Source organism: Plectropomus leopardus, chromosome 22 (genome assembly GCF_026936395.1).
Source record: "Plectropomus leopardus strain MGB_pleo_1.0 chromosome 22, ASM2693639v1, whole genome shotgun sequence".
Classification (NCBI taxonomy): domain Eukaryota; kingdom Metazoa; phylum Chordata; class Actinopteri; order Perciformes; family Serranidae; genus Plectropomus; species Plectropomus leopardus.
The window spans coordinates 25,421,303-25,438,388 of NC_142197.1; the positions used below are offsets into that span (position 1 = coordinate 25,421,303).

At 38.2% G+C, this 17,086-nt stretch overlaps 1 protein-coding gene across 1 annotated transcript; it reads right to left on the bottom strand.

Annotated features, from left to right (window-relative positions):
- Positions 1–229: 229 nt before the first annotated feature.
- On the bottom strand, positions 230–14,934 carry pnpla3 (patatin-like phospholipase domain containing 3). The gene is made up of 9 exons (XM_042511254.2): positions 14,624–14,934; positions 12,989–13,221; positions 12,804–12,869; positions 6,965–7,174; positions 4,098–4,158; positions 3,810–3,986; positions 3,060–3,192; positions 2,386–2,493; positions 230–1,261 (listed from the first exon to the last, which is right to left on the bottom strand). Exons 1-9 carry the CDS (start codon positions 14,808–14,810, stop codon positions 1,012–1,014), a joined length of 1,425 nt encoding a protein of 474 aa, XP_042367188.1. The 5' UTR covers positions 14,811–14,934; the 3' UTR covers positions 230–1,011.
- Between the last annotated feature and the right edge of the window lie 2,152 nt (positions 14,935–17,086).

Below are 17,086 nucleotides of genomic sequence, written 5' to 3' on the forward strand. Positions count from 1 at the left end.
TGTTCTCCCGGTGTTAATCCGACTTTACTACAATACAGCCATGCTGTCAATGCAGCGGCCCCCTAGGTGGTAAGGGACTGTTCCTTATTTATGAGAGGAAAGGGGGTTGGTGCAAAACGGGGAGGGACTAGGGGAGGGAGTTATGTTTTAGGAGTTGGCTTAGGTCAGGAGCATTCAACTTGAAATGGCTGTGTTTTGTAGTTATTTTAAGACTAAACAAGGTCACAGGTTTGACAGATTTGAAATGTTTTAATCTCAAGAGAACATCACAGTAAAACAACATAACTTTACATTCAAGTGAGAAGTGATGAAAAACAGACTGAAGGTCAGACCATATACACAGACAACACTGATAATCAGAAAACACTGGATGCACTGTCCTGATTAGTACAGTTAGCATCAGTGTTTCATTTTGGCAAAGGAGGTCCTAAACATCAATGTGGTAATGTGTTGTGTGGGGCAGATCGCCCTCTACTGGATAGATAGTGCAAGGACATCAATTCTAAGTAAAACAAAGACATGTTCTCTGCACTTTATTAGGAAAAATAAAAGTGTTAATGTCGGCGTCTATTGACCAACTTTTTGCTGATAATGATAATTCTGAGATAGACTAAAATCAGCCAAAAAAATCGGCCGGCCAATTAATCAGTCAGGCTCTAATAGATAGAGCCACTCATAATTGGATCAACTGTATTGGAATGGGGACTAAATGCTACATTTGAGTACAAGTTAAACAAACAGGTAGGTTATAGTTAGACTGCAAAACCAGACTGTACATTAAAAAAGGCCATTAAACACATCCATGATCCTGAGTGAGTTGCGGCGCTGTCTTCCAGAGCACTCATTCAAATATAATACACTGGTGTTGTCTGGTGTGTTCAGAGTCAGAGATAAAGTGTGCTTCCTTTAACATTCACACACTACTGCTTCTTGGTTCAAATGTTTTCCCACCCATCCACCAGCTCCAGAGTGGAGATCTGATCACTGATACAGTGCAGGTCCTGGAGCATTTCACTGCTGTGCTGGGCTGTGAGGTTCATCCTGCGAGCCAACAAAGAAGCAGACTTGTTGTGGAGAGGAGGGGATGGTGTGAGAATGAGGGTGGGACGAGGAGGTCAAACAGCAAGTAGATTTGGGGATCTCCCAGTAGCTGCCGTGCAGGTCCAGGGAGGAAAGAGCAGGTGGTGTGTCCCTCTGCAGGGGTTTGTCACATTCTGACGAGAGAGGCGGTGCGCTCAAGCATTTCCTCAGGCAGGGCTCACTGTAAAGACAATCACAAGGAGTTTGTGACTGAGATTTGATCTAGAATCACTGCCTCGCAGTTGTATGTCTTCATGCATCAGTCATGTCTGTGAAAACACTGATGCCTCACACACACCTTCCCCTCGCAATATGAAGTTCTCTAGAATCAGCACAGATTACAGATTTGTGTCACCAGTTCAGTATCTGACCAAATGTGTTCCTTTCTGTTCCTGAGATTTGACGTTGATTTATGGCCAGAAAAGTGTTTTTGTAAAACATTATTATGTCACAGTGAAGTTTAACTTTAACCTTTTGATATAAAATGTCATCACTTAATGATTTTATCCTACTAAATGTTCGTAAATGTTGACCAAGTTAGCGTATGAATTCTGGAATTATTGCCAAAATCATGTTTTATGAAGTCACAGTGACCTTTGACCACTAAATCCTAATCACAACAAGTCGTTCCCACCGCCAACAGTGGGAGTTGATGGATGAGGGAGCTCGGAGAAAAACTGCAGCGGAGCTGTAACGCAATGCACATGCAACCGGTGGAAATAGCATGGGAGGAAGGACTTGCTGTGTCGGTGGTTGTAATGTTACTGCACTACACTACTACTGTAAATCACAATTTGGACTTCTATAAATTTCCAGATCATGTACCCAGCCATTAGTAAACTGAACGTGGGCTTCTAAAAATGTAACATTTGGAAACTAGGACACAGTGTTACGCACTAACACTACACAAGATAACTAAAAAGAGGGAGACAAGGTGTCTGCATCACAAAGCCAGTCTTCTTTTGGTACTTCATAAGGATCTACTCTGATAAAGTTAATCTTCTCAATCTTCTCAACATTTTTTGCCTCGGGTAAGTTTTTCCCTGTACATTCCACTGTCTTTTGAACTACTTTTCAGCACACTGAGTGATGATGTTGGATGCCAAGCTCTATAGGCAACAAAGATCAAAAGCAAATACATAGTTTGATCTAATGTGTGAAAGTCTATGGAGGGTGAAAGTAACAATTTGTTTTTTTAATTGATGTGATTCGACTTGTTGTTTATATACAACCTTTTTACTTTGTTTGTAATGTACAGGTAGCCAACTCAGTGACTGTATTGCACTGTATGAAAAATCATGTTACCTCATGGAGGTGGCTGGTGCTCCTTTCCAAGCCTGCTGGTACATCCCACCTGCCACCCCGATCAGCCAGCGCATATCAGCTGGCACCTCTGGGATCCACTCCACAAACCTGGAAAGGAACACAATCATCTCATTAGGTGTCGACTGATATTGGTTTTTCAGGGCAGATACGGATATTAATTATTAGTCGTTAATGAGACCCATAACTGATATTTGGAACCAATATGCATTAACAATAAAAAAGAAATCTTGAAATGCCTTTAGCAAATGTTCCAAACGAAACTGAAACTTTCAACATCAGATACAGCAAGTTCCCTGCAACTGCAGTCTTTAATTAACAACTTTTTAAAATAAAAATGAATATATAAAATAGCTCCCTTGAGGTGTTACAACGTAAGTAGTCCTACCATGATGATATTTTCCATGCACTTTTTGATTGATTAATTTTATCGGTGATCATTACAATACAGTGCCGACACAGATAATAAAGTAAAATGCCAGATATCGGTCCCAGTAATCGGCCAGGCCGATGATCTGTCGACCCCTACATGTCATTATATAAACAGGCACCAAACTGATGCTGAGTTCAGAGACCTCAAGAGGTGAACAAGTTGCAATGAATTTAAGGTGTAGAACTTGTTTGCTGAAAGCTGAAATATTGCAGTATTTCCTCACCTCTGGGCCACTGAGTAGGCCGACTGTACAGGAAGAGTGTATGGCATGAGCATGTAGGAGGCCACTTTCACTGGCAGCATCTCAGACACCTTGGCAATCAGGCCGGGTTTGTCTTGGCAGGCCTCGCAGAACACTGATGGACACCAGAAGAACAGTTAACAACACACACCACTTTAGAGCAAATGAGCTTGATTTCTTCCAAAACATAAAAAAGGCAATGGGTAACTAAACAAGAAATGACCCAAAAATTAGCAAGAAATTACTAAAAAGTTAAACAAAAATTACCTTAAAAATTTAACCCACAAAAAAAAAAAAAAAATACCTTAAAAGAAAAGTGCAAACTTTTTTTTAATGGATTAAAAAAATCTTTCTGTTGCATAATTTTATATAATATGTTTATATTACTATATGAATATAGTTTATTGGACATTTTCCCTGTTTTTTAATGACTTTTTAATTACCTCTCTCTTTTTTTATTTTAATTTTTTTTTTTACCTTTTACGGATTTCTTGCATTTGGCCGGACGTTTCTTGCCAAATTGTCGATTGCTCTTTTCCACCGTGTTTTCGACAGAAATCAAACCAATATCCTAACAGTTCATAAATTTAAATGCTTGTGAGAGGCGTCTAATTGCAGCTCAAGAAAACTGATGTCGATCCAGGTTTCAAAGGGTTAAACAGACATTACAAAACCTCAGCTCAAATGTATCTCCATCACTAAAAGCCAGTAGAGTCTATGGTGACAGCACACCTTTCTTAATGTGTGTGGGCAGAACGATATGCTCATCCAGCCACCAGTGCTGTTTTCGCAGTAGGCGGAGCCTCCGCAGCACCCACTCCTGGGTGGTCTCTGTGTGTTTGCAGCAGCAGGTGGGCGTGCTCTCTGGAGGGGCGGGGCCTGATGTCGGATGCTCCAGCATCAGCAGGTCTGGCACCACAAAACATGTCATCAGTGACACAGTCCAAAGGTTAAACTGGAGCATCATAACTAGGTAAACTTATGTGAGTCAACCCGGTAACACAGTGGTAAGATACTCACTGTTCTCTTCCAGAAAGCGTAGAGCGTCCTTATAACCATTCTGACACATCTCAGCCAGGATCTGCGGACAGGAACACAGGACATCTTATGTTCGGGAAAAAGGACAATCGCTCTTTTTCAAACATTTTAAAAAGACGAAATAAAAACCTAATCAACCAAAAAAATATAAGTTGAATACAATACACTATCATGTGTATTTCTGTTTTTAATTCATGCATTTGCTGTGTCAGAATTAAATTAAAAATATATGTTGATAGGACAACTAATTAGAAAACTAAGCTCAGAAGTGTATTGCACTTCAGTGTCCAGCAGAGGGCTATTAGATGTCTGTGCTGGACAACAGTAAATCTCTTGTGGTTGAATTTCAATCTGGCATGGAAAACTCCTGACACAAAAATAAGTCATTTAATTAAAGACAAAAAGCTCAGTTGTTAACATTTTAGCACATGCTTTTCACTAAATATGACACAGTAAATGCTAATATTACAAATGAAATACTCATAACAATTTGTATTTTCACTTTCACCTCACTTTGGTTTATTTATTTTAATTAAGCAATTTTTAATCTTCTGTACCCTACTGAACTCAATAGTAGAGTCAAACTTCTAAAATATATTGACAAATGTATTGAAATTTATTTAAGGCGGACATGACAGGTACTCTGGTATCTTCAGAGAGCTCTGACATCAGCAGAGGTGCTCACAGCCAATCAACAGGCTGCACTGACAGGAAGAGGTCACCACAGGTCAAAATACACAGAGTTTTATTTGACATTCAAATTCTGTGTACCTATGCACGTCACTACAGCAGCTGCCAAGAGAGTGTGTGTGTGCATATGTGTGTGTGTATGTGTGTGTGTGTGTGTGTGGTGACAAAGTGACGTAGAGTTACTGCCATGAGCACATGTGGGTAAGCTTGTTTTCAGGTGGCATGGTACAGAGAGGTAATTCCTCCCTCCAGGAATGTGCTCGGAACACACGTCCTCTGTCGCACAGATTTATGCACCCAATTACATAACTGTGGAATCCAGACGGCATAACACACACGTGAGGGGAGCAGCCTGGAAGCCAGGCTATGTAACAACAACACAGCTCTACACAAACATGCCATGTCATCTTTAAAAGTTACCTAAGAGGGAGTGGACCACGATTAACAAGCAGGAGGGGTGAGCACTATGTCATGCAGTGAAGGCACAAATATGGTGTATGATAGCTATTTCAAGATGAAGTGATCTGCATATGAATCATAGCATTATTTATCAATCGCACTTTGTCCACTCCAGCTCTCGTGTGTGTTAAACGGACTTCTACCGCACGTGACAGTGACACATTTCACTGCAGTGTCAGAGGGGAGTTACTTTGACTAATACTGGCATGCTGCTCATAAGATTAATAAACCAACTCAGTAATTTTTAGTTATGTTACACAATAGCTTTTCAAAGTTTGAGAATTAGGGGTCAACTGATAATGCTTTTTTAGGGCCGATACAGTTACGGATATCGATACTGATACCGATACAGATAATTGGTATTAGTTATTGAGACAGACAGACACATATTTTGAACTGATATACATTTAGAATTTGGAATACAACAAACTCAACAACAAAACTTTGTTTAAATGCTTTTAGCAAATATCTAATCAAAACTAAAATGTTCCACATCATATATAGAAAGTTCCCAGCAACATTTTTATAAGAAGTCAAGTGAAAATTTTAATAATAAATAAATAAATAAATAAAAATAGCTCCCTGGGGTTTTACAGAGTAATAGTTCCTTCCATGCTGACACTTACATTGCACTTAATTAATTACTTTTATTGGGTATCATTAAAATAAAATGCAGATACAGATAATCTGCAAAATGCCGAATATAAACCCCCGATAATTGGCGAGGCCAATAATAAGTCGACTCCTATTGAGAATATTTGCTAACATTAGCCACCATAAGCCACTGGTCATACCAAACCAAGTATTAGGGGTGGGAATCACCAGTGGTCCCGCAATACGATATTATCATGATAATTAAATCACCATACAAAATTTTTGGAATTTTAAATGTGACGTGGTGAGTATTCTGATTAAATATATGATGAGATTTTGCAATTCATCACCCTTTTTCAATCATAAAATATGTCCCCAAATGAAACCTTATTTATATAAGATAAAGTTTTGTTTATCTCACAGCAAATTGCTTTTACTGCAGCAGACTGTTTCTGGTAGTCTGAAAAAGAGACTGATTTTATTATTCTGGCAGGCTACTAAAAGTTTAATTTATAATTGTAACATTAATAACTTATAAATTAAAAAAAATGGCACTTGGCATCTCTGTATCAATCCAATATTACAACGCAAAAATATTGCTATCACTATGTTGTGTCGTTTTTTTCCCCTACCAAATATGGCTGTAAAGTTTGCAGCAAAATCCATTTTTTAACAAGTTCATTAAACTGAACAAGGGAAGGTTTTATTGCCTAAACATTACATTTTATTTGTAAGATGGAGAATGTTATTTCTTCTTTTAAAAGTGACAGTGACCTTGACCTTTGACCACTAAAATCTAATAAGTTGATCACTAAGTGGACATTTGTGCCAAATTTGAAAAAATTCCCTCAGAGTGTTCTAGACGTTAAGACAGTTATGAAGAACAAGGTCACACTGACTTTGACCCTTGATTTTTGACCACCAGAATCTAATCATTCTTTGTCTAGTTCAAGTGAACATTTGTCCCAAATTTAAAGAAATTCCCTTGATAAGTTCTTGAGATATTGTATGGAAGGACAGACAGATAGTAGAATGTACAACTGAAAAACACAACACCTCCATCCACAGCTAAAAGCAGTGTTCCACTGATGCACGGCTTTACCCACCTTAGGCTCCGGAGGAAACAGCGCCCTGCTCAGGCGGTACAAGTTTCCCAGGTTCATCTGGATGCTGGTGTTGGTGAAGCGCAGCTCATGGAAGCTGGTCGATTTGTCACGGGGGCAGATGTCACTCTCGCCAGAGAAGGGCGAGATGGTGATGGTGTTCTTCAGCTCCGACTGCGGCAAGTTGTCGCTGATCCCGCCATCCACGTAACGCTAAAGACACACAAACAGGCAAAAAGACAGAAATACTGTGTGAACCTTAACAGACCCCTTGAAACCTGGAGTGACATCACTTTTCTCGTGCTTATTTCAGACTCCATTTATGATATTTGAACCTTTGAACTCTGAGTTGGTTTCTTTCAAAAGAAAAATGGCTACAAGCAACTTGGTAAACAATACAAAACATTTTTTAAAGCTAGGGAAAAACATCCAGGGAAAACTATATTTCTTATGATCATATTTAAATTACTCAAATTATGTTACAGAAATATTATGATTTTTAAGATTATTTTCTCTGTAATTTACTTTTTGATTTCTTTCAAAAGAAAAAAGGCCATAAAAAACAACAAAATGTGATAAAAGGCTATAAGCAACTTACATTGTTTTTGTAGACTTTGCAAATTATTTTTTAAAAACTAGGAAAAAATGTCAAGGGGAAAAAGGGAAAACTACATTTCTAACTGTCAGAATTACTTTTTCACACATTTTAGAGCATTACTCTAATTTTTAAGAACTTTTTCCAGGTCATTTACTATTTGGTTTCTTTCAAAAGAAAAAGGCCAAAAAAAAAAAAAAAATACAAACAAACAAACATGGGAAAAATAGGCTGAAAGCAACTTTTTGCAAAAAAATGCAGACAATGAGTAGATTCAGAAAATTATTTTTAAAGATCTAGGGAAATACATGTAGAGTAAATTGGAAAACTATATTTCTAATAATCGGAATTACATTTTTCATATAATTCATATCAGGGGTGTGTGTATTTTGTATGTTTCTTTGTTTGTTTTCTTTATATCATTTTTTAGGTAATCTTGATGACATGAATTGATGGCAACACACTTCTAAACTTCTTTAACCCTTAGGAACCTGGATTGGCATCACTTTTCTTGTACTACGTTCAGACACCTTAAACCTTTGGACCCTGAGCAAATTGGTTTGATTTATTTCGAAAACATGGAAAAGAAAGCAATGAGCAACTTGCAAGAAATTAGGAGATTTAGAAAATTAATTCTAGAAAAAAAATAGGGAAAATGTCCAGAAAACTATCCTGCTGAATTATTAGCATTTTTAAGTACTTTTTCCCCTAGTCATTTCCTTTTTTTTCTCTTTTTTTTTAAACTATCTGGTCTTCTTTTTCCTTTATTGTTGCTAATTTTCAGGTAATTTCTTGCTAAATTTTGGGTAATGTCTTTCTTCGTTGCCTATTGCCTTCTACCTATGTGTTTGACTGAAATCAAGGCGATTTGCACAAGTTTCCAAGGACTTCATCTAAAGTTAAACTTTGATGATTGCAATATCATCTGTTACATAAAAACACATGGGATATTGTTCCTGGCTCCCGTAACATGTTGGTGTACTTGGATTGCACTGACCTTCTACAAAAAACACTTAAGCCTTTCAAATTGAAAAACCCAAATGTTCTGTACCAAAATAAAAAGTCAGTCAGTCACATCTCTCTAACACTAATATCTTTGTATGTATAAGTGTCATCTTTTTTCAGTACACTTTATCCAGTAATTTATTTGATTAAATGCTCCTGTTCCATTTCAGATTCAACCTCTGGAGCATTGGAAAATGAAGGGAGGGTATTTATCACTGAAAGCGCTTTAAATGCCATGGAGGAGGGATTAACCTTATTCCAAGTGCTGGTTGTAAAATCCTACTCAGCCTGGTAGGGATGCTGCCGGCGGCCAAAATGGGTGAAAAATGAAGAGTCTGTGTCAAGAGCTGACTCACAGACTGACAGAATATAGGTCAGCGAGGAAATGGAGGTCAGGATGCATCAATGTGGATAAAGATTCCTGGAAATGTGTGCTTTTATCACACTTTTATCTGCATCAGTTAACGTCTTATTGTAATAATGGATTGCCTAAATTAGTATTGGCCTATAACATTGAGACACAGCAGTACAGAAATAAATGAGGTTAGCATTTAGCTCTGAGCATGGCATGCATTTGCACATAAAAGAGAAAATGTAATCTAATGTTCAAAGAACCTTTGAAGGATTTTTATCATTTCAAATAATGTTGCTGTAAGATTAAATGCTGACTAAGACGCAACGTTTTAACTAAAACATTCTGAGGATGTTTTGGTGATGCTGAGAGGTGACAGATCATAGAATGTTCTTTTATAAACATTTATGAGAACAAAGGAAGAATATTTTAAAATCAACAGTCAGAAAATGTCTTTAGGATGTTACTGAGGCTTGAAATTACACCATTTTTTTAAACCTTCCTGTAATGTAGAAGGAAAAAAAAACATTTTAACATTTTTATGTTGTTTATAGAGAATGATACCCAAATTTTTTACATCCTGGGAACTGAGCCAAAACATTTCATTGTGCTATTCTTAAAATATTTTCAGAACCAAAAATTGCTAGTTCGGGGGAGGAGTAGGAGGTGGCAGAGCTTTCAGCCCGATCCGACATGGGTGGTTTTTAGTCTGTTCAGACCTGCCACCCTGGCTCTGCCTCCTTTTTCTTTCTTCTTTCCTCTTTCTTTCTTTTTTTCTTTCTTTCTTTTCTATTATTGCTCTCTGGCCTTTATACTTAAGTCGTAATTGCTGATTAGTGACCCTAGGTTCTTCATTGAGCGCTTATCCTTTTCTGGAGCACAAGTTTTTTCTCCCTCCATCTGAAAACGCTCATATCTGTTTACTGCCTTACGCTCACTGCATTATGCTAACTCCACTGCCTCTCTGGAGCATTCCTGCTCACTTGTCTCCTAGTTTTATCCTGGCAGCAACCTTGACTGTGCTCGATCGTGGTGATAGCTGTGCTGATGCTGTGATCCTGCCTTGGTCACTGACACTGTACCCCCGGCTCGCCCTGACTGTGGCCTTGGTCTTGCCACTGCTGTGGTTCTGCCTGAAGCTATGCCTGTGTTGTGGGTCCTGCATTTAGTAATTTCACACCTATCATTCATGTAATGTGACATACATCTGTTTTCATTATTGCTGTGCATCTCTCCCCCTCTCTCCCCCTCTCTTTCTCTTTCCTTTTTCCCCCGTTACAGGGGTTCTTTTTCAGGAGTTTTCCTTGGGTGATGTGAGGGTCTAAGGGCAGAGGGATGTCTTGCCCTCTGAGGCAAACTGTGTTTTGTGAAAAGGGGCTTCATAAATAAAATTTACTTGACTTGACTTGACTTGACTTGACTAGTTGGGAACACATTTAAAAGTAATATAACTGTCAAATATCAATACCTGTAATTTTTTTAGATAATTAATTATGTTTTTTACAAAATTAAATTATTTTATGGGTCCTGTAATTTCTTAGGATGTTTCCTTGGGAAAAAAACAATGAAAATTTGCTAAATGCAGCAAGTATCAACTAATTTGAGCTATGAAGAAAGAACTAGGAAGTAATACAGTAGTTGTATAATAGTAAATAAGATTTTTATAAGCATCCTGTAATTTCCAGAGAAATTTCTTTTAACCATCCACTAAAATCCTAATCTAATCTTCGCTAATGAATTTAAACCCTAGCAAATAATTTCTTCTTGAAAACTTTATTTCCATATGTATTGAATTGTGCTTATGTCTGTTATGCATAATAAAACTGTACTGTGTGAATTGGTGAATTATAAGAGTCTGAAATCGGGAAGAAATGAACAACACTTGAAAGCGAGTTTCGTGTTTCCCTGACCTTAGCATGTAGCTACAGGTAGCAGTGTAGGTTGCGTGATGAAAACCCATGCAGTAGTGTGCCTGAAGCAGACTATCATTAAAAATAAAAAACAGGCACGCTATTGCTGCCTTCACATGCTCCTCAAAAATATTGTATGTACCGCATTTATGACATATTTACAAGTTCTGAGTTACAAGCACATAACTACTTGTCAACAGGATGAAAGGCCTCAAGTTATTGCACACTCATGCATGGAAGTGGTGAGTCACATGAAACTGGGCTCTGAGCCAGCAGGCAGCACAAAGTACACTATGTACAGAATCAACAGATACTGCCTGCAGACAGAATGTGTACATACAAGCAGCCATGAAACATGTTAACAGTTGAACTGAATCTAGCTTCAGGTTATGGGTCACAGTGTGCTCCATGTGGAGTTTGGACACACAACTTTGACACAAAGACTGAGACAAGAGGCTCAATTCGGGGTGAAATGCAGCGAGATGTCCACAAAGAGGGTGTCTGTCAGGGACGTCCTGTTACTCCACAGTGATTTACTGTGAGACTGGAGCATATCTGTCCAGACGAATTATTTATATAATTTTAATCAATTTTTACTCACTTTACATTATCTGCACTTCTCTTAATGTCATCCAGTTGATTACTTTTATCTGTCTTGATTGTGAATCACTTGACCTTTGCATTCTGTTATTACTACATAACGTCATCTGAATCCAACCTGGCTGACTTAGTTATGCTTGTGTACAATTAGCACTGCTATTCACAGTGACACACACGCACTGTAACCCCAGCTCTGTCTATCCCAATTATATCACTGTCAAAGTCCAGCTGATAAGTTACAGTGAAGAAAACCGTTGTATCTGACAATAGGACATAAAGCCAAAATGATTATCACAGTTCTCTTTCGAAACAGGCAAATCACCCACCCTGATTGATTTGTAATGGAACATGAAATGATCTGATAGCTGCCTTGTGCCTTGACCTACATTCTCCCTGTTGCATTTTTTTTCCAGACTTATTTTCAGGTTTTAATAGAATACTGTCATGTTATAAATCAATTCATAGTTGAGTCCAAGTTTGTGCCAAATTTGAAAAAAAACCTTCAAGTTGTTCCAGACATAAGGCTTTCATAAGAATGAGACAGGTGAGGGCACTGTGATCTTGATATTTGATAGCCACAATCTGATTAGTTAATCGTTGAGTCTAAATCGGTGTTTGTTCCAAATTTGAACAATTCCCCCAAGTTGTTGAGACATCATGTTCAGATTAATGAGACAAACAAGATCACAGTGGCATGACATTTGACCACCAAAATCCTAGTTCATTGTTGATTCAGAGTGAATGTTTGTGCCAAATTTAAACAGTTCCCTAAATTTGTTTTTAGAGATATTGTGTTCACAAGAATGAGACAGACAAGGTCACGGTAACCTTGACATTTGCCCACCACAGTCTGATTTGTTCATCATTGAGTACAACTGTACTACAATTTAAACAACTCCCTCAAGTTGTTCTTGACATATCGTGTTCTCAAAAACGAGACTGAAGAGGAACGTGACATTTGACCACCAAATGGTAATTGGTTCATTATTGACTCCAAGTGGACGTTTGCGTCAAATTTGAAAAATTCCTTCAAGAAGTTATCGAGATACTGCATTTACAAGAATGGAAGATTGGGATGTACAAAAGGACAACTCGAAAACATAATGCTTCTAACGATGGCTCTTGCCAGTGCAGAGGAATAAAAAGTGGTGTGTGATCTTTCTTTTCCACTGAAACCTCGTTCTACCTTCTAAACTTTATTTTCAGTCACGTACATGGTCTTCAATGAATGGCTTTGATCTCACGTAAAGAAACAAACACTGACTATTCTGGGAGAGGAAAAAAGGAGTGAAATATGATGTGGTACAAGTGAATGCGCAACACAGACGGACAGACTAGAACTTAACCTTGTTGAATAGCATCTCAGGCACAGACACTTACCACTCCTCTGAAGGATGGAGGAATCAGCCCACAGTAGATGGGTATGAAACAGCTGCAGATCAGTGCCTGTGGAAAGAGCACGGGGTTAAATCGGAGAAATTCCATATCCTGATCCTTGCATTATTGTAACGAAAGCCTTGGATGTGGCTTCTCTAGATTTGAAACATGTCTCCAACTCCTCGCACCTGGATGAGCTCCTCTTTGGAGCTAAACTCCGACACCAGCACGTTCTGCCCGTCAGACACTCTGGTCAGCGACACACACAGCCGCCCCGAAGCCAGGACATGAGCATCAGAAGGCAGGTCACGATTCAGGCCGGTCTTGATCACCTTGACCAGGTTGAAGGTGGGGTGAAGGGGGCCCAGGTTCCTCTTCCTGGCTTCTTTTGCCACCTCGATCACATCTTCACAACATTTAGCTAAAAATGACAGAAAAAAATAGTTAAGGGTCAGGAGATTGGACTTTGAAGCTACACCCTTAAAGATTCCCTGTTATCAATCGACTGCAAGCAAAAACACACCTTCAAGTGTAAACTTGTGATTGGGTTGATACTGTATCAGGCTACCAGGAGTCAGCGACCAACAGTAACCTCAGCAAGCCCTCTCCTGAGTACTCAGCCCATTCAGCTTCATGTTGGTCAATACACATGTAAACGGTTATCAGCCTTTATGCTTTTTCATGGGAGAGAAAGCGAAAGGGTGCCTGACTCACGCTGTTCACAGCACCAACAGAGCTCTCATATGATCCCGTGCTTTCACATATGTTACCAAAAGTACATGTAGTCATATACCTGAAGGTCTACATGTTTGTGACATAGATAAATAGAGTCAATCTGTGTTTCATACATGAAAAAATGTATAATAAGTACATTTCTGATAAATTTTGGTATTTATGAATGTGTGTGTGAATGGGTGAATGTGACATGTAGTGTTAAAGCTCTTTGAGTGGTCAATAAGACTAGAAAAGCGCCATACAAGTATAGTCCATTTACCATTTAATAATAACAATAATAATAATAATTTCATTTTCCGTGGAAATATTGTATTCATACATGAATGTCAAGTATCTAGTTTAATTTTTTTAAATTCATTTATTCATTATATATTTTTAGTTTATTTTAAATCAATTTGTCCTAATTTGCAGTTAAAAAGAAGATAATAAATAGCACTGTATGTTATTGCAATACCTAGAATATCACAAAATGTTTAAAATCATTGTCACATTGTGATAGAATCTGGTTATTCCCACCCCCAAATATAACATAATAATAACAATAACAATAACAATAACAATAACAATAACAATAATAACAATAACAATAATATAGTATCACAATATTTTACGTGGCAATATTGTGTCCATAAATAAATGCCAAGTACCTTTAAAAAAAAAAAAATCACTTATTAATATTACAAATACAAATATAACTTTTGGAAACCCAATAGAATTTAAAAAACCAATTGCTCTTTTATTCCACCAGGTACATTTTTGCTGCAATAAAAAATTAGTGAAGTAAGATGAACAGACTGAAGCTTACACATGGGGACAAAATTTTCCTTTGGGGAGATTATTTGCAGTTGAAAAAAGGTAATACATTGCTCTGTATATTATAACAATACCTATTAGCGTATAGCATAGGCTAGGATTAAAATCGCAATATTATCGTATCATGGTTTAGGTGTCATGATAATATCTGATAATTACAACCCTATTAATAACAATAATAATAATAATAATTTTACAGGACTCTATGTCCTCCATATCCTGCATTCAGTATGTATGTGAGCTCCAGGCTCAGGGGCTCCAGCGGTGTGTCTTACTTATTGAAGCCTGACTGGCGAGCACCGAGGCGGTCAGCGCACCGGCGGAGGCTCCGTACAGCTTGGTGGCTCCTTTGAGGAGGTAGGGCGCTTTCTCCAGCAGACAGCTGGCAACTCCGATGTGGTAAATTCCCAGAAACCCGCAACCGGCAAAAGACAAGTTCCAGCCGCCGTTTAGGTCGAACATGGTGGGGCATGCCCCGGCTGAGGAGCCCTGGGAGCGGACAGAAAACCGAGCGCGCGGTGGCTGAAGGAGAGTCACCGGGCTGTCACTGCTGCTCCGCGGACGGAAGCGGACTGATCCTTCGACTGGTCAACAGCTGGCTCTATACAGGCAGGAAGCACCGATAGTGAAGCCTTCAGGGGCCGTCGGAAATATCACAACCACGACACGAGCGGTTCAATAAAGGCGTCTATCGGGAAATTTACACTATTTTCTTAAAAGCTAAAAGTTAAGCATCAAATTCTCACAGCAATTTCACTGTTTTACAAGTGCGCACTTGTAGTGTTCCGTTTACCCTTTGAAACCTGGGCAAATTGGCTTGATTTCTTTCAAAAACATGGGAGGTATGCTATGAGCAACCAAAGAAGAAATTATCCAAAAGTTAGCAAGAAATTAGTTTAAAAAACAAAAAAGAAAGAAAGAAAGAAAAAAAAGTAATATAAATTAATTCATTAATTAGTTGGGATTCTTTTTAGGAAAAAAAACATTAAAAAAAGAAACTGGACAAAAAAAATAAAATAAATTATAATAATTCTGTAACAATTTTAGTAATTATAACTATAAATATAAATAGGCCTATTACAAGTATAATTTTCCCTAGCTTTAATAATTTTCTAAATCTACAAATTTCTTGCAATTTGTGGAACATTAATTACCAAGTTGCTCATTGCATTTTCCCCGTTTTTGAAAGAAATTGCGCTTGGGGTCATGTGAAAGCAGCACAAGGAAAGTGATGTAACTCCATATTTCAAAGCGTTAAGCTAAGAGGCACGACCTAATGTGTGCGTTTGTGATATTATTATCCAGTGTTGATTTCATCAGGTGATAAAAGTGTAGGCTAGTAAAAGTGTCATGCGCTTGTTCTCACCGAGGGACAGTAAAAGCAACATAGCTACCCCGAGCATGATTGGATTCATGCACGTCCATCAATTTCTTTCTCGACACAACAGCCAATCAACAGCAAGTGGGATGGAAAACACGTGGTGACTTCACAACAACAAAAAAACAGATGCGAAAGAAGACTCTCACCAAGCCTCCGCCTACTTCTGTTTTCTACCATTGACAGTTATTTCACTTTCCTGTGTATTCGCTGTGGTGACCAAACACCGTCGATAATGGTGCTAGAGCACGCTATCCCTTTGTGTGATTTTACATAAGAGCAGGAAAGAGAAAGAGAGAAAGAGAAGCCTGAGTTATAGATTTGACCAAGTTCATACTGTCCCCACTGATTGGAAAAGCTTTAGCTGCTTGCTGATTATTATTCAAAAATAAATATTTTTCCTCTTAGCTGTAGTGCTGTTCATCAGTCTAGATAGTTTTGGTGTGTGTTGCAGAGTGTTCCAGATATTACACTAGAGATGTTTGCCTTCTCCCCAATATAATGAAACAAGATGGCATTCAGCTTGCGGTGCCAAAAGACAAACAAACAAACAAACATTTTTAAAACTAAAGAGCAATGTCTCTTTCCAGAAATCATGACCTTGTTACTCAAGATAATCCACACACATTATTTGGGTTTTCATTACAAATTCGCACAAAAGTTAAGCAATATTTTTTAAATGTCGATAAAACACAATTGCGAGATGACTGCTTTTCCTCTGAGTGATGTTCTGCAACTTCTCCTCAGGTGATAATATTCCAAGAAGCATGCTGATGGATGTTCAAAACATTAGCAGCTTTATTTTTTTTGCAACCACCCCACTAGCAGTCATTATTTCCACTTGAAGACAACATGTGTGTTATGGAGCCATAATGGAAAGGCAAGCCCCTTATACGTGGGAGCGGCCACGTATGTGGGAATTCTGTGGGATGTTACTTCATGATATCACAGAGGAATTGTGGATTCATAACTTCTGGATGATCCACTCCACTTTTGAAGAGTTATGTGATGCAATAACACTTCTTGTAGCTCCTGCTGCATCATGAGGGAGCCAGTTACTGCTGACTGTGAGTCGTTTATTTATTTATTTATTTATTTATTTTTATTTACTTGTTTCCATTAGACACATTGTGTATTCCCAATTTCAATTGTGCAATTTGCTGAAAAAAACAAGCAGATGCAGAAGTGCCAAAAGCTGCAGTTCCTCTAATGGCCACTTTGGGGCCAGAGGCGATCCCCTTAGACCTCCATGTTGAAATGCCCAGCTTTACAGCAAAAATAAACATGTTTACAACCTGGTAGTAAAAAAAACAAAAACATTTTGGTTTCGATAGCTTCTTTTAACCTTTATCACATCTGT